We start from the raw sequence: 23,734 nt of genomic DNA on the forward strand, positions 1-23,734 counted from the left end.
ACCAGGATCCAACAGACGACATATTTCAAGTCATGGCGCATCTCTTTGGCCAACGATAACGGCGGTGGATCGAGCGCCTTATCCCCATGGTTCCGAAAGCTATCGATAATAAGGAGGAATTTATCAGGCGCTTCGCCGACAAGGACAGACATGATGCGTGAAGTCCTCAAGAGAGCTCTTCCACGGGTTTTGCTGCTTATTTTCCTTCGTCCCGGAGCTCGATTAACATGCCTTATCTGCCTCCTTGAAAGGTTGGCTGTTGGTAAGCTCTTGCTAGCTTTCGGCCCGATGCAGGTGTCTGGCTATTCTTTGTCGCATACGGCGGACTATTATTGGGTTGACGACACATCAAAATTTTGAATCTCAAAATCAGTTTTAAGCCGGCAACAGGGTCATATAATTCTGTTTGAGGGCCTTACCGTCTTGAGATACCGTCTTAGGATACCCTCGTGAGATATCCTCTTGAGATACCCTCTTCTCACATTCTTTTCTTACATCCTCTTCCGACGTCCTCTTCTTACATCCTCTTCTTAAGATACTTTCTATATCTATAATAACTTAAGTTCTTAGCCTTCTATAACAGTATACGACTATGATTGATAAGAGGAATGTTAATATATACTGTGAGAATAGACTTGCATAGCTCTCATAATAACTCAAAACGGATTTTGAAGTTCACAATTTCGATGTGTCGTCAACGTATTAATAGTCCGTTGTAGTCGCAAGAAAAGTGGTCAATCGCTCGACAATAAGGGCTAGGCCAGTGTGCCCTGAGTAGTGCCTACTGTTTTCAAGAGCCCATGATTCATGCTTTGCTTGGCTTAGGTGTGACCCACCTTGTGTGACAGCCAGGGATGTAGGTAGGGGGAACATGAAAGCCAGTGCAAGGGAGAGTAGTCTGAGAGAATCAGATATATCGATTCGGCATGAACAGAGTCGCGGGTCTGACAACAAGTCGTCCAAACTCAATTCCCCAAAGGTTACCTTGGGATAGAGGTTTGTTTAAAGATCTACAAAAGGTCCGTAGAAAAGTAAATTCTTCTATAATTAAGTCGCGGGAGTGCTATTCTGTCGAATGCCAGGAGTGTTCATACGTGTAATCCCTACGTTTTGCCTACTTTTGATTGGACAATTTCTACTGCAATTTCGCAGCTAATTTCCCTGTGCAGTAAGGCGAATTTTTACGTACATCTGTGTGCGCTGCCCCTTTTGGAGATGAACAGAGCCATTTCTTCATTCTTTCTTGACTTATTCTCTCAACAAGGATGTGTGCTCGTTCAGTGACGCAGGGGATACTTTCCAGCTACTGCAGGCCTCCGTGCCTGATACAGAGTGGCTGGCCTCTATCATTAACGTTTAATGAAGTGCCTTGCAAGCATACTTTCGTGCTGCAGCTAATGGTTACAGTCAAATAGTGTACCACACATACCGTGGTTCAATCTACGCCCATAATAATTCAACTCTTTTAAGTCTGATCCTCACGACCTGTACTTAACAGCCTCTCAATAGCCTAGGTGTTTTCAGTTTAATGAATCGGGTATCGAGAAGCACTCTGAAATAAGCAAGCAATCACTGCTTTCTGGATGTTATACTTAGCCGAGAGTGTCCACTCGTCTTCAGCTGACTTGAATGGCAACTCTGATCGCTGTCGGAGCGTGCTATCTTGATACAATTCTTACGTTCGTTGTGAAAATTGATAAACCTTTCGCCTGTGTGTTGACTCATATCTAGCGTCGAATACTATCCTGCTGAAGACGAGAAGCTTCGTGCTTCTCAACTTGAGAAGCGTCGAGGTGGCAACGTGCCTAATACCCTGGAAGTTCTGCAACAAGTGTTGCGATGGAAAAGCATTTCCGCGCCTCTAATCTTACTAGCTGTTTTGCCAAACCGTTCATCTCCAGCAACCGAAGAGATTCGGGCATCGCTGGGACCTCATGTCGACTTCGCACACTGCTTCTATCGGAAAACTTCTTCGGTAGCGCCTTCGAGTTACATCTTCAAGAGTCTCGCAACGGACAGCCGAACGCTGGTGAATTACAGCGATCTAGAGGAAATGAACACGTCTGAGTTTGAGCAAGCGATCTCCAAGTTTGCGAACCAGCCTGATTCGATCTACCATTTTGAAGGACGTATACCAGATGTCACTGCAGAGTGTATTGATTGCATTCGGATTCGTGATCCCAAAGCTACCATCAGCGTTGAAGTAGAGAAACCTAACCGTGAAGGTCTTCAGAGACTGGCACAAAAGGCAGATGTGGTCTTCTACTCCAAAAGCTGGGCACAGGTAAGCGGATTCTTCGACTGCAGATTTGTGCTTACAGCGATCGATGCACAGGCTCAAGGATATCAAAGCGCTACCGACTGCCTGCAACGACAAACGATATTGACTCCAAAAGCGTAGGCACTGGTAATCTCATATAAGAGTCATGATTACTGACCATGGATCGTTGTGTAGGTCGTTTCTTTTTTGTACCTGGGGAGTTGGAGGCGCTGCAGCTCTCCGAGCAAGCGACAAAAGCATCGTACAAGTGCCGGCGTACCTGCCTCATAGCGGACACGTGGTAGAGTACGCATGTAATTGTTCACATGCGAAACGTCAGGACTAATAGGTGGCAGTACAATCGGTGCAGGCGATACTTTTATCGCAGGAGTATTGTTTGGATTGTTCTATACTCAGAATCAAAATATGGTCAAAACTTTGAGTTTTGCAAACGAGCTTGCTGGCCGGAAAGTTGCACAGCACGGTTTCTCTGGATTGGCCGAAAAGATGGGCCAATTCTAGTTCTAACAGGGAATCGTTTCAGCCTAGTGTATGGGAAGAAGATAAGCGATAGTTCAACTGCAGTGTTTGTAATAACTCAATAACCACTTGCTCCGCATAACATGTCTGGGGCAGTGCAACAACCATAATGTACCAGCGACCTTGAGCTAGATGATGCGGTATTGCAAGGTGAGAACCTTATCAAGTCTTCACACTTATAGAATGCTTACCACTGGCACACAAGCACTGCCTTGCACAAAAGTCGTTCCGATCAATTCTTATGGCTCCTCTATGTGATCAATGCCTGCTAGGATTGTTGCGCGACTGCCTGATTCATCAACAGCAATATATTTCCTAAAGTTTTGCCAGATTAATTCTGTCTTATCACAAGGAATAACGAGGGTAGGTCACAACAGGAGAAAACGACTGTGCAATGAGCGAGGGCCAATACGAAGCTGATGCAGCCAGATAGAATGTTCTACCTTCGTTCACCGCGAAGCCTTTCACATGGGGACTGTACAAGAAGGAAGGCATCGCTACTGTCTACTTTCTATTATAGCAGTTTCGCGGAAATTAGGCAACAGCCACCGGATCCAGTCTGCCTTATGAGGCATCTTGCGGAGCTACACCGCAATTTAACAAGCCCGACGGGCAAGTTCGGCTTCAAGTTCCACATCACTATCTGTCATGCCAAGATGGACCAATTAACAGAAACCTGAGGAGGATTCCTGGGAAATCTGTTTCAGCAGGCAGCTGAAGCATACATTTGACCGAGATAGAGACAGAATGCCACAGTGGCCCGAGTTCCATGCTGTTGCTGACGGCCGTGCGAAGGAGACAACTTTTCCAAGTGCCATCTATTTATTTTGCGTGCTACTTTACCGAGATATGAGAACTTCACCACTACCCTAATGTTATATACAGTAATTGGCCCATTTATATACTAATATCCACTCCTATGTCTCTCAACAAGCAATCTGCCCGCTACCGTGTTGTGTCAAGCAGTTCCCCAAAAGCTGTTCAGCCCTGTGTAATTATTGCATAGAGCAGAGAAAGCTTCTTGTTGCTTCTTGGATACGGCATGTACTTTTCGGGTCACAAGGTCGGTAAACCTTGCACATCCGTTGTATAACGCCGTATTCTGCAGATGGGGTACTCTGAGATACATTGGGTGCCTCTAGAAAACTCTGAAGAGGCAATTATCCCAATCCCCTTTCCCTGCCATTGGTTTTTGACAATATGATGACATTCCTACTAGGTCTGAAATTGCTCTTGCATGCTGTTTCGATCAAGAACGCTGAAAACAGTAGTAAATGGCCATTCTATATCCTTACAGCAATTCCGTTCCGCCAGCACAGCAATTTTTGGGTCGTGCCAAGGAATTACAACACTTTTGGAATGCACAATACAAGTATGCTTCCTGTGTGGCCTTTCGTCTCTTGATTGTGTAGTTGTGGTCTTTGTGCTAAGTAATAACTTCTCGCACGGACTAGTCATCTCCAAGAATAGAACACAAAGTTGGAAGATGGGGTCACTGTTTTGCACGATAATCCTCTCACTACGAACATTAAAGGTATGCCAATACTCTCTAGATTGATCAAATGTACGCCTCACCAGGCTTAATCGTGTCTACCGATCTTCCGTCTTTGTTCCTTGCCATCTCGTCGACCACAACCAGTTCAACACGACTTCCCAACCCTTGCTCCTCGATGGCTACGACTCGGACCTTACTTTCTAGGGTCTTAGTCCTGAGAATGCCGCTTGCACAATTCCTCAATTCATCATTCCGCCTTGTTGGCATCGAGTTCCAAGCAAGTACTATCAGCTCTTCTATCGAGTCCCATGTTTCCACAGATCGACGTCTCACTACAAGGATTAGACTGTGAACGATGGCAATGACCATATGCACACTGAGAATCGCAACCGATATCCATTGACCAGAGTCTTGCAGTGTCCATGCAGCGCCATAGGTGTGCCAGTTTGCATTAACGACGCTGTAAGGAATATTGGTGGGGCGTGAAAACACAGGGCCGCCGTTGAGGATCTTTTGATTCTCTGTTGACCCTTGCTGAAGGATGGGGTTGATTATCGTATTGTTGGCGTACAGGAGTGACAGGTCCCAGCCTGTTCGGGAAATGGCATCGACAAAATAGACCGATGTTATGTACCTAGAAGAAAATGAGTCAGAATAGATGATGGGGGAGAATTTTTAAGCACCAAGGTAAAGCAATATACAGCAAATATATTGGCACTTACTCGAGCGTCACCAGTGAGTCATATGTGCTCTCAGGTCCCAGAAACATGGTATGGTCAGGACTCGCTACCACCGTCGCATCGAGCAGAGCTTCAAACCCACTCATATTGTAGCCTCCAGCATCATTGCTCAGAACGGACCAAGTAGACATCGTGTCAAGCCACTCCTGGTCGACCTTTATTGTGTCACCGTACCAGGGTACGAGGCCTTCATGAAAGAAGCTTGCACGGCCGAAGTCCCAAAACGTGGATCCTGATGTCTGGGGTGGCTTCCCAATTAAGGTTTCAAAGGCATTTAAAACGATGTCCCCCTTCCGGAATGTTTGACCGAGCGCCCATCTAAAATCCAACGTACAAGCGCGACCGATTGCAGTCGTTCGATTTTGACTGACAACCGCCATTCCAGCAGTTGCTGCTCCAAACTCTGAGCCCAAAGCAACCCATTTGGCGCGAGCTTGTGTGAGTTTAGTCGTGATTTCTATGCGCTGTAACCCCCCAATCTTGAGTTCCTTAAGTGGCCCCCAGGTTTGGTCTGTCCCGAAAGAAGATATGTTGCGCCATTTGTGATCAGAGGCCAGGATTGGGAAAGGCAGAGCTTCTGTGTCGTCCTCGATGACCGCCGCTGGGCCACATACTGTGCGTCCAACCGGAATTTGTCCTTCGGACATTAAGTATCCACCACCAGTAAAGTCTCTCAATCGTCTGTTGCGCCCTGTTGCAATGTGTCGGGTTGTTCGGTGTTTGTGGTCTAGGTCTTCCAAAAAACGACTAGTGTCGCCACGTGGAGTGTGAACCCACGTCTCAGACGTTGATATATTGAGCCCGTAAGAATAGGTATGTCCATTCACTATGCGTCGAAGCTTTCTATCATCTAACAGGATCTGGAAACTAGTACTAGGAGGGAACCGGAGTCCATTGGATAATGTCTGGAACCCTCCATAGGGGCAGACTGTCTCGAGCACGGGAGGATTTTGATGACAGATCTCTGGGCCACTATGGTTGGAAGTGAAATGATTGGGCCATAGCTGATTATCTGTACCGCCTAAGTAGAACTCGGTGCCTCCGTAGTCCTTCCATACCTGAGCGGGAATAAAGAGCAAAGCTGAAGCTGGACCAACAATGGCGACAAGAATGCAGCACAGAATGATGATAGAGAAGAGCCTGATCTTTGACCATGGTGGAAGTTTGGCGCGAAATGTGCTCAAAAGGTTTGGCGACCATAAAAAATTCAATCCAATAAATGAGAATCCTGAACCCAGTAAGCCAATGTTAATCCCTCCATTCAAGAGCTGGTGTCGGATCACATCCAGCACGACAACAGTCAAGCTTCCAGTAATGGTCAATTCCTACTCAACAGATTGCATTAACGTCACGAGGAACGAACAGAGTCCTGTTTTTGACTGCAGGGAATGAGAATACTGACGCGGAATTTTGCTGCCACCTGCAGAAAAAAGGTTGAGACACCGGGGAGGGTCGGGCCATTCAAGAGCTCTACAGTGTTGAAAGCGATCACAAAGACGGAAATTGTTACTGGTAAAAGATGAACCCCGATTCGAGTCAATGCAATGCGTCGTGAAGTGCTTATAATGACTTTCTTCTGCTCTCCCCAGTCGTGGGGATCTTTTCGCTTTAGATATTTCCCTGTTTGCACAGCTTTAAGACCGACTGATCGGAGGAAAGACTGCCTAGCAGATTCGGCCTTTATTCTCTCACCCATGTCATCAGACTCTCTTCGAGGTTGTTCGTTGCACGAAGTTATTGTCTGTCTCTCTGTGGGGAGTCTGTAACGATCGATGCGATCCGAGAGACCAAGAGGGAGCAATCGCGTGTAATCTTCTCGAGCTTGTGGACTTCTGTAATGTAGTGTGTATAATGGCTTGTTGAGCAGCTAACAAATTCGTGGCATCAAGATAAAATTGGTACATTGAAGTTCATTAGAAGAGCCGATCAAATTCAAACAGTCAATGTGGCAGTCTGGATACCACGTAAGCAGCCTGAAGGGCCCCATTTTAGGCAGCCCACATTGCATATCTAGACAAGGCTGTTGTTGGACCAAAAGGACCGCGGCCCTCAGAGGACTATAAACTAGCTTTTGTTTGACACCCCCCCAGGAGCTTTCGATCTAGGAAGTTAATACGCTTCACTTCCCTTCCATCCGGACGCGGACTCCAAACGTTGGGGCCTCTGGCAGGAAGCGGGTATTGTGTCCTAAAGTGGCTAGCGCACTCTGAATGCGGATTATAAGGGCTCATAACTGTTGGACCAAAAGGACCGCGGCCCTCAGAGGACCGTAAACTAGCTTTTGTTTGACAGCCATCAAATTTCCCTGGCCAGATTGATGTGGTGGTACCTGTATGTTGGTCCAAGGCTGCTTTAAGTATTGTGCATTCCAAAAGTGTTGCAATTCCTTGGCGCGACCCAAAAATTGCTGTGCTGCGGAGCGAAATTACTGTCACGTGCACGTTCCGTTAGCTCTGCCTTAGCGCCGCTTCTTCTTAGATTAGCTCTTGCTGCTCATCAGCTCTCTCCTTTATGCACATCAGAATCAATCAAGTTACTCGATCTATTACAAAATAATAGCTTTGTCTAAAGAAATTAATCAAGCTATATTATTATATACTAAGAGAATTAGATTTTATAGATTTTATAGCCCGGAAAAGACTCCTAGAGCCTCTCTTTATTTTTTCTACTTTTTCTTGTAAAGAATTGAAGAACAGAAGACTGTGACCTTGATGTTTTGGAGATAAGGGGATACTCCGGAAGTCCAAGGGAGAAATATTGCCCATTGCAAAAGTGGTGCGAAAGGCTTGACGCATGTTTTAGAGCTGTCACTGCTCCTCTATTTGGATCCGACAATTGCCCAGCCACCTTTCTGCTTTCCACCTTGACTCGATCATTCCGGAGCAATGTTTCGTTGATGGCATAAGACATGTTGAAGGAAAACATTGTGGACAAATCCAATAGTACACCTCCTGAAAACTGCAGATCTATTCCCAGTGTCATAAAACTCAAAAGTTAGTGTAGCTCAATACCACATGGTGAAGAGGCCAGCGGCACCAAGTGATAAATTGTATGGTGCCATAGAAGGGTTTCGCAGTGGCCTGAGAAAGAACCACTCTCCAAGATCAACTTTCCCACTCACTGCAAGTTATATTGCGCGGGCGTTCCACAGTGGAGTCTTCTTCCCTGGAAACCCAACGTGAGAGTGGCGAGCACGATCAGGATGAGATCTTAAAACCCTGGAGCCACCTCTACCCTTCGGCACACTTCGATTAATGTGACATCAGAGTCTAGGAACAAGTTTGCAGCCTATCAAATCATCTCCATCCATGACCTGCAATTCTTCCTCATCACAGCCTGACCAACTGTCCAATCACGTAAGCCGGGCTATCCTGGCCGATCAGCCTTCCCACCCTTGCCCTCCCACTCAATCCAACTGCCGGGAAATTCGCCCACCCTCCCTCCAAAATCGCCCGCCTGGATCGCCAATTTCGCCGCAGCCCGGCTCCTAACCCCGGCCTTGCAATAAAATATTACTTCTTGATCCTTCGTAGGTTTAGGGAAGCCGAATCTTGACTCGAATTCCGGAGCAGGGAGGAATGCGAAGTCTGGAGAGGATTGTATAGGTATATGTTGCGCGCCTGGGATGTGGCCCGTTTGGGAGAGTTCGGGGGATTCGCGGACATCTGGGTTGGTTGTTAGAGGGGAGCGGAGTCAGGCTAGATTGAAGGTGGAGAAGGGGACGGAGGGAGAAGGCGAGCTAAATAGGAGGTCAATTGACTTCACGGACCTATGATGATGCGGTTGGGGTCTGGAGATTCTGTCATTGCGGCTATGTCTTCGTAGGTATAGGTTTTAGACTCGCGGGGTTGTTGTGGCTGTTGAGGTGGGCTGGATGGTTTCGATGTGGGATGCGTTGATGATGAGTCATGTGCTGCTTTCTCGCGGCTTATGGGTGTATTAGTGAATTGCCGGTGGTATTGGGAAGGGCAGTATTGATGTGTTCGAGTTTGGATCGCTGCTGCTGCTGCTGCTGGTGGGCTGTTCAGATGTAGGGAAAATCTTCGGCAGATGGATGTTCGTTCAACGACAGGGGCAAGAAGTAGGAAAGGATGTCGGAAAGTCATTTTTTTCTGCTTCGGAGGTGAATAATGGTAGGTTATGGACAGTACAGTGTTCACTATGCAGCGTTGCACATGAGGGGAGCGGAAACCTTTACCCACCTCCCCTGCTCCGGGCCCAGTGAAGGTGATGGCACCCAGTTCCCGGGTAGACTGCGAGTTAGTCTTAGCGGCCTGGTTAGCGTTGACTGATCACCCCAATTCGGAACGCGCTAGTATCTAGCATCGAAGATAAAAAGCCTCTGCTTCTAACTTCTCTCATCACCTGGCAGAGGCGCATGGCTGCAGCAAGCATTGGATATGTAAGTGTAGTAGGCGGAATGGACCGAGTTAGGCGACCTGGTTATCAAACTTCTTGCAGGTTTACGAAAGATCCCCAGGCTATAGAGAGAAAGGATGGACTTCTTACGTTAAAAGGAATTTAGTGAATGCCTTTGGCCATACGATACTTCTTCTGCGTGGCCCCACGCCCTCAAACCAACCTGGCTAGCTGGATAAAAAGAAACAGCCCGTTCCGTCTCCCAACCGTTGCTACTGATATACTAATATGTTTCAAACGACATCTTAAACATGATAGTCGGTAACGTAATGATAACAATGGAACACAGTTCTTTCCACCCCCCACCCCCCTTTTCAACCCACACATAACATTCTAGTCTAGCCCTTTGCGCCGCTGCGGGCTCGACATGGAGAAAACAGCTTCGAGATCTCCACAACAACTTCTCCTGGCGCCTAATAGAAATGGTACCGACGCCATTCCTGAACACTGGAGCCGTTTGTGCTTGACATGGAGTTCGACAGCGTCTTGCTTCGGCCATGCTTTTATGAGTCGATCTTCTGGAGTTTGATCTCGATTTACAGCCCGGTGGACTCCGCCGAATCGTTCTTCACCTTTCCCACCTTGCCACTGGGTTCTACACTGACCAGAATACCAAGCAGTCGAGGGCGTATCGCCTCGATACAGGTTAGAACTTCATGTTGTCGCTCGTAGGGATGGAATATTTGTTAGACTCGTTTCGCAAAGAATATTCTTAAAGTAACACAAAACTTTTCTATTGGTTCCGGCGTCCCACTATAGCGACTATATTCAAAACCATACTCATCTTTTTACAGGTCCGTACCTATCCATCCATATATGGAACTACCACGAAAGGGATGTGACGAGGATCGCAGGCTCCGAATGAACGAGTACAGGGCTACAGAGCCTCTCTTTTGTCAGAGAAGATGGGCGGCGAAGCATTTTGGGGATACCATCGCGAAGGGAGTAAGAATGTCGACTCATTAAAGTTCATGGACCAGCGGTTCGCAGCTTATTGAGGATAAGATACGGCAGTTCGTGTGTGAAAGATTAGCTCAACCGTCAAGGGCGAATAGGTTGATGAGAAAATCTCGGTCTCTTTCTCGTTTTTCTTTTCTTTGTTTTGTTCTTGAAGTCTCAAATCAATCACGCAGCCACAATGGAGGCTTGAAACCGGAGGAAGCTGACACATCGCAGCTAAGCTTCACAAATAACACGAGACTTACGCCGGCAAGCAGTCAATCGTCGCAAACAATATCCTCCCCTTTGGGTATAACACGAGGCATGCCAGCAGGCACGGGCAGGACTATTCGAGACCCTTCTTGGATGACCGCGGACAAATAGGGCAGTCTGGCAAGGTGGTGGACCGTCATGTCCGCTTTGGCAGTAAAAATGCCCTGAGTTTCATCGACCAGGATCTGCAAGACGTCTGGAATTTTCAGCAAATAGCTCGTCACGCCATACAGGAGTGTTGCCGTTGTCTCGCTCCCTGCTACAATGACAGTAGCAGCCGTAGCTTCAATTTCCTCCGGGCTTAGCATGCTATCCTGGTTGTGCTTCAACACGTGTGACATTAAGTCCGGCCATTGCTTCTCCAAATACATCGGGCGCGGTACCTTGTCCTTGAACATTTGAAAGTGATCTCGCTGCTGCTGTGGTGCCCTCTGCGGCCAAGACCAAATAAGCAACCTGTACGCAAGCGGATGAATATTGCACAAAGCCACCAGTGTTGCAGCTCTTCTTCCTTTTGTTCAAACATTCACTTGGCTTCTGAAGCCCAGGTCAGCGATGATATCAAAGGTCGCAAAGTTGAACCACTCCACCATGCCTACAACCACATCGCCTCCATGTACCACCGCTTCCTTTTCCAGTTCCGAAACAGATTGGTCAATAGCCCTGAATCAGCCGACTAGCTCAGCCTCCCGTCCCAGTAGTGAGCTGCTGCGTGCCAGCGGTTGGGTACATTTAAAGAGGAAAGATGTCGGATTCTGGCAGCGGCCACTGGGAGGAGTAGCCATTATGGAGCATATGAATGAAGTACGAATATTAAATACGAGACCATTCCTCAAGTACAGGGCAATACTGTATGGTGTGATTCAAATTGGGCAGACTCGCTAGGGTGCGGGTAACACCTCCTGGCCACGATCTACTACGTAGTAGGCCGGCATCGTGAGCAATACCAGTCGCACTTAAGACCCTACCCCTGGGTCGCTACTTCCCCTCTTTAAATCCATCTTTTATGTTTACATAACAATTGGACTGCCCATTTTCACCCACACTTCAGATGTCCAAAAAACCAAAAAGAAAAAGAGATATACGCCTCGAGAGGGACTCGAACCCTCAACTTCAAGGTTAAAAGCCTTACACGCTAACCAATTGCGTCATCGAGGCATTTTTCTCATTTTAAATTTGCAAAAATTTTATATTATCTTTGTCACATTAAGGCTTCCAATCCGCTAGTGTCCGCCCTAATCAGGCTTAATTTCTTTCAATCTTCAAGTCATCTCAACAGCGTTACTCTTCAGTGAAATTATGGGTCCAGAAGATAATTCAAGGTCCCCGGCGGAGCACCCGAACGATCATGAGGATGCCCAGGAGTCTCAACAATTGCTCCCAACTTTCAACCATCACACAGGACTAAACATTATCCATAGCGTTGCCCCTGAAGGGGAGAGCGGCAGACATGGATTCGACTTCGTCCCATTCTGCAAGATCATGTGGAAGAGTTCAAGCCAGGTATCCATGCTGGTCAATGTTTTGTGGCCCTTCGCTCCTATCGCAATCATCTTGCACTATGGCTTCTCGGGCCTTCACATATGGATCTTCGCTATGAGCTATATCGGCATGGTGGCACCGGCAAATTTGCTGGGTTTCGCAGGCCAAGAACTCGCAAGAAAGATGCCCAAGGTGACTGGTGTCTTGGTCGAGACGGCGCTGGGATCTATCGTTGAGATTATTCTGTTTCTGATATTAATCAAGAAGCATAGCACGAAGGAGGACAACGGCGCCGCCGAGCATGGCAATTTGATACCAGTCATACAGGCGGCCATACTTGGTTCGATTCTGACAAATCTGCTCTTATGCCTGGGCTTGTGCTTCTTCGTCGGTGGCTTACGACAACAGTCACAGAAATTCCACGCTGCTGTCAGTGAAGTCGGTACAGGACTGCTTCTGGTCGCTGGTTTTGGGCTCTTGATCCCTAGTGCCTTCTACTCATCCCTCAAGTCAGCTACTGTGACCGCCTCAGGCAGTGAGGCTAGTTACGGGGACAAACAACTACGACATGACACACTTAAGATCAGTCAGATCACTTCGATCATCCTTATTATTGCCTTTTTCATGTGAATATCACGTCTTTTCCCACTTCTGGTCGGAAAGACATGTACTAATTCCCAACTAGTTACATATGGTTCAACGCCCGAAGCCACGACAGCATCTTTGACGAGGTACTCGCCAGCGACGAGGAACGAGACAGAGACCGACACAGCGATCACGCCAAGGCGAAGTTCACATTTACCGAATGTGTCGTTGCCCTCGTCATCTCGCTCACCTTCGTATGCCTCCTGGCTGAGTTTCTTGTCGAGCAGATTCCGCATGTCGTCGATAGAGGCGTACCGGACCAGTTTCTGGGTCTGATTCTTTTGCCCCTGGTAGAGAAAGCAGCGGAGCATCTCACAGCCATTGATGAGGCTTGGGACGATCAAATGGTATGGCCTTCTTTTTAACCCTCTGGATGTGATCTACGTCCTCTGTGTTGCTCATAGCCTACCTGCTGAGTGCTAATTGTATTTACCCACCGCTCTCAGAACTTCGCCCTCTACCACTGCCTCAGCCCCTCCATCCAAACCGCTCTCTTCAACGCGCCCCTCGTCGTCATCGTTGGCTGGATTCTCAACAAACCCATGGACCTTAACTTCGAGATCTTCATGATCGCTCTGCTCGTTTTGTCCATCTTGGTCATCGGCAATTTCCTCCGTGATGGCGAGTCGAATTACCTTGAAGGAGCGCTGCTCGTCGTAAGTCTGAACTCTTGAAGCTAATTCTAACCTTGTCGGGGCTTGTAAGTTACTGACTGGGTTGTGTCTGATAGATTATTTACCTAATATGTGCTGTGGCTGCGTGGTATTATCCGGATCCGGATGTGGCTACGTCAAATGGTGGAAATTTGGTACTTCAAGTCGCCGATACAGTTGCGTCTTGAAGGTGTTGGCACAGGAATGAGGATGCTGACTTACTCTACATCAATACAACGGAACTCGTCAGGGGTGAGCGTGTCGGTACCAGCAGAAGTGAAGCAGTTACAGAGAGGAGAGCTGTACATACGATACTCGAAAATTATTATTGTCTAGAGGGAGGACCTGAACAAGTGAAGGTCTAGTAACCAAAATTGACTAAGCTATGACGATGCTACCCTTGTTAGTCCAACTCCACATCTCGAATCACTCCCGGGATCATGATCTTTGGCGGGCTACATCTATGTCAGCGAGTGTCGAACAGTCGATCACGTTACTGCATGAGATGTAGCTAATGCAGCTGCTCTTCACTATGTACCTTGGGCAGCTCCCCAGTTCTGCCTTCCAGGGGAGACGAAAGATGACAGCATGAGGTGGGGACTGTGGACTCGGTGCAAAGTCAAATGTGAGCATGGGACAATTAGTGTAATGGCATGCTAAGACCATGTTACCCACAGTCGATGAATTGAATGGACAGGATATCTTGAATGTACTTATTACACAGATGAAACCGACTGAACTTAGCTATCCGATGCCAATATCCCCTGTGTCACTGAATGGTTATACTTCCTTATCAAGATTGGCATGCCCGCGATTTAGCGTCATAATCCCGCTGCAGCCTCTGAGAAATCTCTACTGGTTAAATAATATTCTTTTCTGTTTTACATAAACTGAGCGTCTATGGAGGTTGCCAAATCTGCATTGCCTATCTCTGCACACAAAGGGCATGTTTCAAGTTGTACCAGAGTAATAGAAGCGGTACATAGCTCACTGTCGCCAGAACTTCAGTTCTGGGAGGCGCCAAGACCGTAGACCTGTGCTGTCGACAGTCGAAGTCTTCTTCTGTACCTGTTTAGGTCATGCAGAGCAATGATAGCAGTTATTCTCTGAGTTAACCCTCAGAAGAGTCGCCGAGGATTATTATAATCGGTTCTACTTCTTCCGACACAACCTTAGAATCCCATAGCTCATTTTTCTCCGCCTACCTCTTCCCTTCCCATAGCTCTAGAAGCCTCAATTTGGGTTTCGTGATCTGGCGGAGCCTCCTTCGCCGCTCCTAGAATAGAAAATCGGATGAATTCCGTTACAAGATTCATTACCACTAAAATGGCGTTTAAAAGAGGTTGCCGTAGATGCAATTGCGCCTCAATCCTATTTACAATGGTTGTTTGTCGACCGTGACATAAATTGGATAGTAAGATGCAACAGATGCTGGGAAGTCCGAGAGCGAATCCCAGCGAAGAGCAGCAGATTTATTGAGATGCTTTTCAGCCAGTGCTTAAGAGCGCAGGTGTCTCTGAGTGTACAGACGGCGCTGCGGATCCAGGGCCCTGCGCGCCCAGCAATGCTGCACGCATGCCTGTCAGAGCTTCGAGATCCAGAGCTTCAAGATCCTCGTCGGAGGGTTCAGTCGATGCTCCCTTCTTCACGCCCCACGTCTGCCCGCCCATCTGCACCGACCCGCCCGTAAGGCCCGCCATTGACGGCTCCTCCTTCTTCGCCCCATGCTTACCCGGCTTAAATGTGATCCTGGCACCCCTCTTCCCTGTGACTGCCAAGCCCCCATACGTTGTGGCTTTTATGTTCAGCGCCATCGTGAACGCCTCGCCCTCGCGATAGCGCACTAGCACCGCTAGCGTCGGCTGCTCGTATACACCGCCCTTGACGACCTCGTTCTCATGCATCTTCCACTTGACGCGCGTCTCCGGCTCGCCCATGAGCCGCCCGTGCAATGAAGGGAGAGCCTGCAGGGAGGGGTGCGAGGGGCACGTTGAACGAGAGATTGAACTGCTCCGAGGCGGATTGCGTGTGCCCTCGGATCAGGTCGGGGTAGAATTTGAGGACTAGCGGACCAGTGTAAACTCTGTCGTCACCATCGTCGTCGTCGTCAACGTCCTCATCGTCGGCAGAGGTTCTGTTGCTCACAGCGCCTGGCCCATCCGTAAAGGCGACCTCGACATTAGCATCCCGAAAGCGAAACCATCCGCGACTTTTAGGTATGAAGTCTACCCGGACCAGGATCAGACACGCTGGCACGCGTTCTCCTGTCTCGGTTGCATAGCGCCCAAACTTTACCTTCTTCAGTCGCGCAGAGAAATGTGAGTCGCCGAGCTTACCCTCCTGCAGCAGCTGCTGCTCTGATGGGCGGTAGGTCTTGGTTGGCACCGGCTCGGAGGTTTTGTTGCGAAAGGCGAACAGGTGATCTTTGCGGAGAACGTCTTCCTCTAGGGGCAGCGTCAGAGTCGGGCCGTCTTCGTCGTCGGAGGCGTCGACATCTTCCTCGCTCTTATGCTCGTCATTGTTGAGAATTGGTGTAGGAATGGGGTGAGGATCAATCGCGAGTTGTTCGATGTCAGGGACAATCTGCTTTGGGTCTTCATTTTTCTCGTCTTTAGCGAAGGGGTTGATTGCATTGTCATTGGCAGAAGTCGCGGCTACATCCATCATTCATTGTTGATTTGCAGGGCACCACTTCTATATCCGCCGAAAATCCGAGAGCAAATCAACAGTCTGAACTAATGATGACGCTTATAAGTTGATGCTTCAATGAATGCCATTCCTTGACCCTCATGGAAGAGTGGGCCATGAGTCCTACGAGACAGGGAACGGAGGGGCTTCCTTAGTACTCCTTAGTACGGGCGGCGGTGGGTACAAAGAGGTCACATCAAAGTTTCTCTAACTTAATCTATTTTTATATGAGCTCTGTGCTCTCTGCGAATCCCGTGCTCTGCGCGAATCCCGGGCCCTCTATAAATTCCACCTATCCTATGTTTTTATGAACTCTATGTTCTCTCCGAGTCCTACGCTCTCTGCGATATCTGCGCCCTCTGTGTTGTCTGTGGATCTGTGCTTCCCTTAGTTAGGAGAAAAGGAGTAGAAATTTGGTGCGGAGAAACTTTGGTGTAACCTCTCTGTTCACACTGCCGCCCACCGGTCACACGAGTCGGAGCTGCAGGCGCTTAGGGGCCACCTTATGAATTATTCAAGAATTTGATGAAAACGGAGCTTAGCTGCAGAGCGACTGCTATTATTGTCCTCGGTGCAATCCGCCAGGATATACTCGTGTTGATGCCCTCGAAATGGCAGCGGCAGACGATACTGGTAGCCTCGCTACGGGCGTCAACTCTCTCTTCCTGACGCAAGAGCCGAATCGTTCAACAGCAGAACCATCGATACCACAGCTACTGGTCTCAGGTGACGTGATCCCGCTGCCAGCACCACTAGAGATCGAACCGTCGCCCTCCGTCGAGCGCCATGGGAACCTCTGGTCTCAATATCATACCCTTGACCCGGCCGCTATTGCTCCTCTTGAACAAGCTATCCTCCACTACCGAGTGCGTGCCTATGATCAATCCAAAGCCATCTTCGACGCATTTCCTCCCGAGCTGAAGCATCATCCCGTCATTGCTTTTGAGCGATATCAGACTTATTGGCTAGACTGGAAGCTCAAAGACTGCTTGAATGTCTTGCGAGAGGCAATTACCTGGGCAGAGGCCCACGGCAAGGTCGACGACGCGTCTGGGATTTATACGTTATTGCGTATGTCCTTGGCTAGAGCTGAGGTCCTGGTAAATGGCGATTTCTCAAAGGCAAGGGACAGCCTGAGGGAGATCAAGAGATGGCTTGAAAACATTCCAATTGATGAATATACTGACGTTCAAGTAAGCTACACCATCTCTGCTTGCCATGAGCCCCTTTTACTGACGAGTTCATAGGTTCAATGTATCATTCAATATTACTTTGTGATTCTAATGGCAAATAACGTAACTGATAACTTTGAGGAAGCTTACTTTCTAACCATTCCGCATATCTCCAAGGGTAGCGTTGATCCTCCCATCTCCCAGCTACGGCAGTATTTGCAAGGGGACGGCCGACTACGAGACGCCTGTGCTCTTTTGTATATCGAGGTAAACTTTCTGTCTAACAAGGAGACCCAAGTGAGAGCTTGTGGATCCCTGCTTGAAGCCTGCGCCAAGGCTCCTCCTGCCTGCGAACCGTTGTGGTACGTCGAGGGCAGAACTCGATTGTTGCTAGCTCAAAAGCTTCGAAGCAACGGCCAGGTCAGCGGGTCAAATATGGAGTTCCAGCTCGCCAAAGAATTGCTGCAGAAGGCACCCCTGCCGACCGAGTTGAACAATTCCTGGCTAGATATCAGTCTCTGTGAGTTGCGTTCTTCGAACTTTCCGGATCCTAGTATGCAACTGAAGCTTTGGGAAAGGTTCAGCGAACAGCCAGCAGTACAAAAGGATGGTTTCATGATGTCTACTGCCCTTACCAAAGCTGCCGAGGCAGCGCTGGAAGTCCTCACCGCAACCCCATCGCAGGAGAACAGGGAGATCTTCTGGCGCTGGCAGAACAGGCAAGAAGCTCTCTTAGAGGAGCTCGGCGATAGCTACTTCCTCTATCTGGGTCATTCGTGTACCGCAGAGCTTGCAGCGCAACTATTTGAGGACTTCGGGGCCATTCTCAAATGGCATAACGAGTTCGACGCGGCACATCCGAACTTCAAATTGTGGGAACTGCAACTAATGGGCAAACGCAAAGCGCTTCAAATCTATGTTAATCTCAAGGACGTGGAGAACATCGCTAAGACTGCGCAAGAGATGAACGAGATAACTCGCCAGCGGGACCAATTCTGGAAAGAAGACGGATACAACGTGGGATCTATTGCTGAGATGGCTGTTCGACTTGATGCTGAGCATGGTGGCGACTCCACCGAGATCAGAGTACACAAAAAATGGTTCGCGGAGTGGATCGAGGAGGTTGTCTTACCCTTCGAAAAAAGAGAAGATTCTCACCTTCTGCTAGGATCGACGGATGTCATTAGTCCCCGTGCTGTCCTTAGTACATTGGTGCGATGGCTGAAAACGGCTTCGGTAAATGGGGAACTTGACAAGGAAGAGCTGGTATGCATCTTGCTTCCTACGCCAGGAGCCACAGAGACATTCAATGTCGAGACGCTACTCACCCATCTAACACCAGAAAAACTCCACCTCAATCTATTCGGCGCTGAGGCTTCTCCCACCCTCAACAGCCGATGGGAGAAGGTCTTCATGATCTTGTCTGAATGGCTCCGGAACCGGGCGACTTACAATGAAACAAAGAGACACTACCTGCTTTACCGATTACAGGTCGACAAGCTTGCCTCTGTCGTCGAAGCCGAGGACATCCTGATAGAAGCCCAACGCCTGGTGAACTTGGTGCCCACCCTGTGCGAAGAAGCCCAGCAATCTGCGAAGTCGGTTCTACTTCACCGGCGAAATATGATGGCTAGTGCGAAGAACATAATATACTCGAGGCGACAGGGTGCACCACTCTCCGATGACGCAGACCCAGAATTCATCGAGGTCCTTGATCTCCACAAATCATCGTTGGAGGAAGCGGTGAGGGCAGGCAACATTCTCGGTGAAGCAGGGACGGCGCTTTTCATTGCGCAGCTCTATTACTGGGGCGCCATGAAGCTGAAAAAGTCCATGCTCGATGAATTCTTCAAGTACCTGGATCAATCATACGAAGCATTTCAGAAGAGACGAGAGGGTTGGAAGGTGTTGAGTGGGTGGGACAAGGTAGATAAACTACTCAAGGCGGTGTCCGAGAATATGCGGCTCCAGATCGTACCTCTCGCCGTCGCCGTCCTTTGTCAATTCTCCGAAGAAGCCCGAGAATGGCGTGATACTCGTATCTGGTCCATGATACAGATGGGCAAATCCACCGGGCTGGGCTGGCTCATGCAGACCAACAGGCTCGATCAACAGGCTCTCCTGCGCAGTAACGGCGCCCTTCCATTCACCGAATACAGAGAAGTCCCAGTCGTTAAGCGGGAAGATCTGTCCTTGATCACCTCCGACGCCGGAGGGGACGTGGTCTATGTTGATTGGTACAAAAACACCGCCCCAACAACAAATTCGTGCAAGCCTATCGTCGTTATTGTCTTGCCCAACAAGCCGCCGCTTGTGGTACTTGCTGACATTACCTGGGAGGAAGTAGACAAGATTGTTGACATGTTCCTGGCCATGGATGAAGAGGACCTGGGCCATGCTGATTCGCGCAAACTTCTCCGCAAGCTGAACCCACTAGTGAAGCCTCTCGCCGAGCACACGCGGCCAGGTCAGGTGCTGGTGTTTTCTTCGATTGAGAAGTTACATCAGGTGCCATTGCACGCACTTTTAGTAGAAAAAGAAGTCCTGATCAAGAGGAACCCAATCGTGTATTGTAGTAGTCTCACCGTGTTAGATGTAGTCTTCAAGAGTCGGAAGGCAAAGATAGAAAAGAATAAGGCAAACGCAGCTACGACGATATCGGCGTCAGCAGAATGTCTCCCTAGAGCTGTCCTCTTCGGGGACCCTCCCTCTACCGAAGGCCGACAAGCCCTCCTCGATCTCTCTCACCAACTTTCTGTGAAAGCTCACACCGTCACTGACAATGACTTCACTACTTCAGCCTTCCAGTCCGCGATTAATATTCCAGACCTGGATTTGTTCCACTACCACGGTCACGCCTCTTTTCAAGAGGGTGAGCCGCTCGACCAGGGGCTCGAGTTTGATGACAAGCGGTATACCTTGAGGGAAGTGTTTGATCTTTCTGCCCAGTCCGGCGCAGAGAGTGAGAATGCCCTCCCGGAGCCACCAGAGGCTATCATCCAGCCTGCTCTATTGAGTGCGGCAGGGCCTGCACCCCCCAACGACTCAGGAAATCGGATGGCTGCTGGTGGACAAAGAGGAGGCTACCACGCCACACTCCTGGGGTGCTCCTCTGGTATGTCGACCACTATGGACTCGTCAGACGTGGTTGGGCTCGTGCCTGCTTTTCTATACGCGGGAGCGACAAGCACAGTAAGCGGCCTCTGGCGACTAGACGACAAGGATGCGGCAATCTATTCTAAGGTTTTTTATGAGGAATCTTTCGCAAAGCCGGCCACACGCGGTGAGGAGAAGGTGACAGTTGAGGTGGAGGGCAAAGAGGATGAGAACAAGAGGGAGAAGACGGCGAAGGATGCAGATAGGGGAGAGCAACGAGCCGTCCAAGACACTTCCCGTTTGAACACGCCTGTCGAACCGGCCAGGCTTGAGCCACAGAGAGCCCAGGGTCCCGGCAACGACTCCAATCCTCTGACGGCCGCCGAGTCTGGAGGCATTCCCTCTCCGGGCGCAGCTGGTCCGCCACCGGGAAGCTCACCTGATACTCCCTCCTCAATAGCTAATGATAACCGCATTAATCTCGCGGTTGCACACCAACGTGCGGTTCTCGCCATCATGGAAAAGCGGCCGAAGCTGGTGCACTGGGCGCCTTTTGTGCTGAATGGTTACTGGATGCGCTGAGTTGGTATGATCAGCAATGGTCCCAGTTGTGTTGCCGGCTATAAGATCATGAAATCATGGCTTGAGGCGCCACACCGGCTATTTCAAAACTGGGAGACCCTCGAAAAGGCCTCGGCGAATCCAGCACAGCTCATGAAGAATCCTATTGGGAGGATGAGCGAAGGCAATGCAGAATTCAACAGACACAGAACGACGGGATATAATTCAGCACCTAAGCGTTTACGAAAGGATGGGGTATCCAAAACACTAACTCAGAACAAGAGAATTCAAGCCGCTGCCAGGCGGGTTCGACAGCAGATAGTCACATCCATCAGCAACCCGGGATGCTTCCAGCTTCTTCGATGAGGATACGCCAATATTCGGGATCGTGTATTTGACTTGACAGTTGGAAAAACTCTTGGCGAAACATCGAATGGAAGCTATTTGATGATTCCTATCGTCGTTTTCCTGCTATATCACCCCGGCAATTTGACATTTGATAGGGTTCACTGTATGGCTTCCAGTGAAGCCGATTCTCAGAGGACCATCATGATGTTTATCATTGATCGATAGGGTTTTGGAAATCTGTTCGCCTTTAACTGTGAAGAGCAGTGGACTGTGGAAGCAGAATATCTCCTTCCACCTCGTGGCTCGCCTAACAAGATCCCACCATCGAAGCCGGATCTGGCGTTATCGTTCCAAAGCAATACACTGACTGGCGCTGACCTGTTGCCCTACACCACCATTCTGAGTAAGTATCTTAGCACCAGCAATGAAGGCGACTAGCGTTGGCTCCCCTTCCTGCTCATGGAAGCCAAGAAGGCCGATCATTCTCTTCAACATGCACAAGAGCGCAACCTACACGGCGCAAGTCTGGCGCTTTTCAATATATACACAGGGGATAAGCTTTAAGCTTGCCGACACCGAAACAGTAGGACATTAGATGAGCCTTAACTTCCAGGTGTCTGATTTTGAAACCAAAGTACCCGTAAATAGTGATTGCTTAGGGGACATAGTGTAATAGTGGCATTTCTTGTGACGTTTTAAGCTTCATATTGTTGACCTTCTGAGAGGGCCAATTGGCCGCGTTTCATGTGCGTAATTCGTGCGTTTCTACTGCTTCTAATTGGTCAATTTACACTGCAATTTCGCTTCTAATTTTGCTGTACAGTACAGCCAATTGTACTTAGATCTACGCTCTCTACCCCCGTAGCTATCAATCAACTTCTTCTCTACGCACTCTGCACAGCAGGTTGACACATATCTACTTTAACCCCAGGGATGTTTGGAATCACATCGCAAGAATAAATGCTATATATCTAATTTTATTACTTTTGATATACGACTCTGTACCTCTATGTCAATTAAAATTTTCAATTTCATTAGCTTCAGGTGGTTGCTATTTGGTGAATATTGTCTAAAACCAACACAGATGTGGATTGAATGATCAGAATCAAGCAAAGTTTGGTTGCGTAATGCTTAATAAGCTATTTCTTCCTCCAAACGGCACTAGTAATATCCAACTGATAGAAATACACTCTGAAACCTAAAACACCAAGCGATTTCTGGTGCACATGTTAGTTGAGTACGTTACTGTCGGCCCTGCCATGCAGGCGCGCGCCTGACTTGCCTTACCCCCATTTCAAACCAACCACGATAGGTTTTCCATTCAATTAGATGTACCAGCTAACTCATGGTCGCACTAAGAAGGCAGAGTTTGGCCCCTTGGGGTGGATCCACTTCCTTGAATCATTTGCCTCATCCCTTACGCCAACTCAGCTATGATACGTTGCCTGATTAATACTTTTATTTAAAACTTTCAAAAGATAGAGGTTTACTCTTTCTTCGGAGCTCCAACATCAATTCCTTTGTAAGTCGAGATTTATATTTTAAGAACGTCGAAAAGATGGCGCCGGCAACGATGACGAACTCTTCGTTTCCAGCGCCAACCACCATGACGGATGGCTGGACCGACTTCTTCAACACAGTAGGCACGGCGGCGGGGCCGCTCCTTACCCTCTTCGGTGAGCAGGCCACGAAGCAGTTTCTTTCCATGTCTATGGGATGGGCTGACAACATTTTGCTTGCCATGGGCCCGATTGGAATCATTACCATCGCTGTTAGTGCTATTCGCATTGGCGGTCTTCGGTTACTCAAGGCGGTTATTGGACGGTATGTTTAAATCTCTGGTTTTCCGTTATAGTCCCCTCACATGGAATCAGATCTCGAGACAGTCGAGCGAGCGCAGAACAGGAGTTTCTGTCATCAACTTCCGAAGAAGTCTGCGAACTCTGGAGTGGTAGAGAAGTTGTCCGCTTAATCGATAAGCCAAACCACATAAAGTATCTCGTAGTAGGAGGAGGTAGCCTTCCAGCTGTGGAGCGTGTTCAGTTTCTAGACGCCCACAAAGCATATCAACAGGGACTACTTATTATCCAGCCAAAGCCACCACAATATATGAGCGAAGAAATGCTTAAAAAGATCCTCTTACAAACCCGAACATCGCTCTAAATGTTCGAGGCACTATTCTCAATGCAAAGGAATTATGGTTTTGGGCGCTTATTAGTGTTCTCCTCCAGTTCTTCAGTCTGACATTCTCTGCACTCGCTACCTATCACTGGAAGTGGTTACGAAAAGGTGTCGCTATACCTACATATGCGTATAGTTGCTTCCTAGCTGGTACTATTGCCATGATTATTGGATTGCTCGCCAGCGGTCATGTTATTGAAGGTTCAACCACAGAACACACATTCCAGCCATCACAGGACAAA

At 48.6% G+C, this 23,734-nt stretch overlaps 9 protein-coding genes across 9 annotated transcripts; 4 read left to right on the forward strand and 5 right to left on the reverse strand.

The window, feature by feature from the left end:
* Positions 1 to 1,629: 1,629 nt before the first annotated feature.
* EPUS_01532 (uncharacterized protein) lies at positions 1,630 to 2,782 on the forward strand (the record flags this gene model as incomplete). Its single annotated transcript, XM_007788670.1, has 5 exons — positions 1,630 to 1,679; positions 1,732 to 2,284; positions 2,336 to 2,397; positions 2,456 to 2,566; positions 2,617 to 2,782. The coding sequence occupies 5 exons, from the start codon at positions 1,630 to 1,632 to the stop codon at positions 2,780 to 2,782; spliced, it is 942 nt and encodes a 313-aa protein (XP_007786860.1).
* A 1,576-nt stretch (positions 2,783 to 4,358) lies between these two features.
* EPUS_01533 (uncharacterized protein) lies at positions 4,359 to 5,682 on the reverse strand (the record flags this gene model as incomplete). Its single annotated transcript, XM_007788671.1, has 2 exons — positions 4,359 to 4,929; positions 5,018 to 5,682. 2 exons carry the CDS (start codon positions 5,680 to 5,682, stop codon positions 4,359 to 4,361), a joined length of 1,236 nt encoding a protein of 411 aa, XP_007786861.1.
* Positions 5,683 to 8,401: 2,719 nt separating this feature from the next.
* Positions 8,402 to 8,841, reverse strand: EPUS_01534 (uncharacterized protein; the record flags this gene model as incomplete). Its single annotated transcript, XM_007788672.1, has 2 exons — positions 8,402 to 8,700; positions 8,805 to 8,841. 2 exons carry the CDS (start codon positions 8,839 to 8,841, stop codon positions 8,402 to 8,404), a joined length of 336 nt encoding a protein of 111 aa, XP_007786862.1.
* Positions 8,842 to 10,671: 1,830 nt separating this feature from the next.
* On the reverse strand, positions 10,672 to 11,007 carry EPUS_01535 (uncharacterized protein; the record flags this gene model as incomplete). The annotated part of the gene is made up of 1 exon (XM_007788673.1): positions 10,672 to 11,007. One exon carries the CDS (start codon positions 11,005 to 11,007, stop codon positions 10,672 to 10,674), a length of 336 nt encoding a protein of 111 aa, XP_007786863.1.
* Positions 11,008 to 11,965: 958 nt separating this feature from the next.
* On the forward strand, positions 11,966 to 13,634 carry EPUS_01536 (uncharacterized protein; the record flags this gene model as incomplete). The annotated part of the gene is made up of 4 exons (XM_007788674.1): positions 11,966 to 12,774; positions 12,834 to 13,140; positions 13,240 to 13,449; positions 13,524 to 13,634. 4 exons carry the CDS (start codon positions 11,966 to 11,968, stop codon positions 13,632 to 13,634), a joined length of 1,437 nt encoding a protein of 478 aa, XP_007786864.1.
* A 1,299-nt stretch (positions 13,635 to 14,933) lies between these two features.
* On the reverse strand, positions 14,934 to 15,260 carry EPUS_01537 (uncharacterized protein; the record flags this gene model as incomplete). Its single annotated transcript, XM_007788675.1, has 1 exon — positions 14,934 to 15,260. The coding sequence occupies one exon, from the start codon at positions 15,258 to 15,260 to the stop codon at positions 14,934 to 14,936; it is 327 nt and encodes a 108-aa protein (XP_007786865.1).
* Positions 15,261 to 15,342: 82 nt separating this feature from the next.
* Positions 15,343 to 16,110, reverse strand: EPUS_01538 (uncharacterized protein; the record flags this gene model as incomplete). Its single annotated transcript, XM_007788676.1, has 1 exon — positions 15,343 to 16,110. The coding sequence occupies one exon, from the start codon at positions 16,108 to 16,110 to the stop codon at positions 15,343 to 15,345; it is 768 nt and encodes a 255-aa protein (XP_007786866.1).
* Positions 16,111 to 16,745: 635 nt separating this feature from the next.
* EPUS_01539 (uncharacterized protein) lies at positions 16,746 to 20,984 on the forward strand (the record flags this gene model as incomplete). Its single annotated transcript, XM_007788677.1, has 2 exons — positions 16,746 to 17,327; positions 17,382 to 20,984. The coding sequence occupies 2 exons, from the start codon at positions 16,746 to 16,748 to the stop codon at positions 20,982 to 20,984; spliced, it is 4,185 nt and encodes a 1,394-aa protein (XP_007786867.1).
* Positions 20,985 to 22,869: 1,885 nt separating this feature from the next.
* EPUS_01540 (uncharacterized protein) lies at positions 22,870 to 23,474 on the forward strand (the record flags this gene model as incomplete). Its single annotated transcript, XM_007788678.1, has 2 exons — positions 22,870 to 23,135; positions 23,186 to 23,474. The coding sequence occupies 2 exons, from the start codon at positions 22,870 to 22,872 to the stop codon at positions 23,472 to 23,474; spliced, it is 555 nt and encodes a 184-aa protein (XP_007786868.1).
* Between the last annotated feature and the right edge of the window lie 260 nt (positions 23,475 to 23,734).

The sequence above is a fragment of the Endocarpon pusillum genome (genome assembly GCF_000464535.1).
Source record: "Endocarpon pusillum Z07020 unplaced genomic scaffold C721943, whole genome shotgun sequence".
NCBI lineage: Eukaryota > Fungi > Ascomycota > Eurotiomycetes > Verrucariales > Verrucariaceae > Endocarpon > Endocarpon pusillum.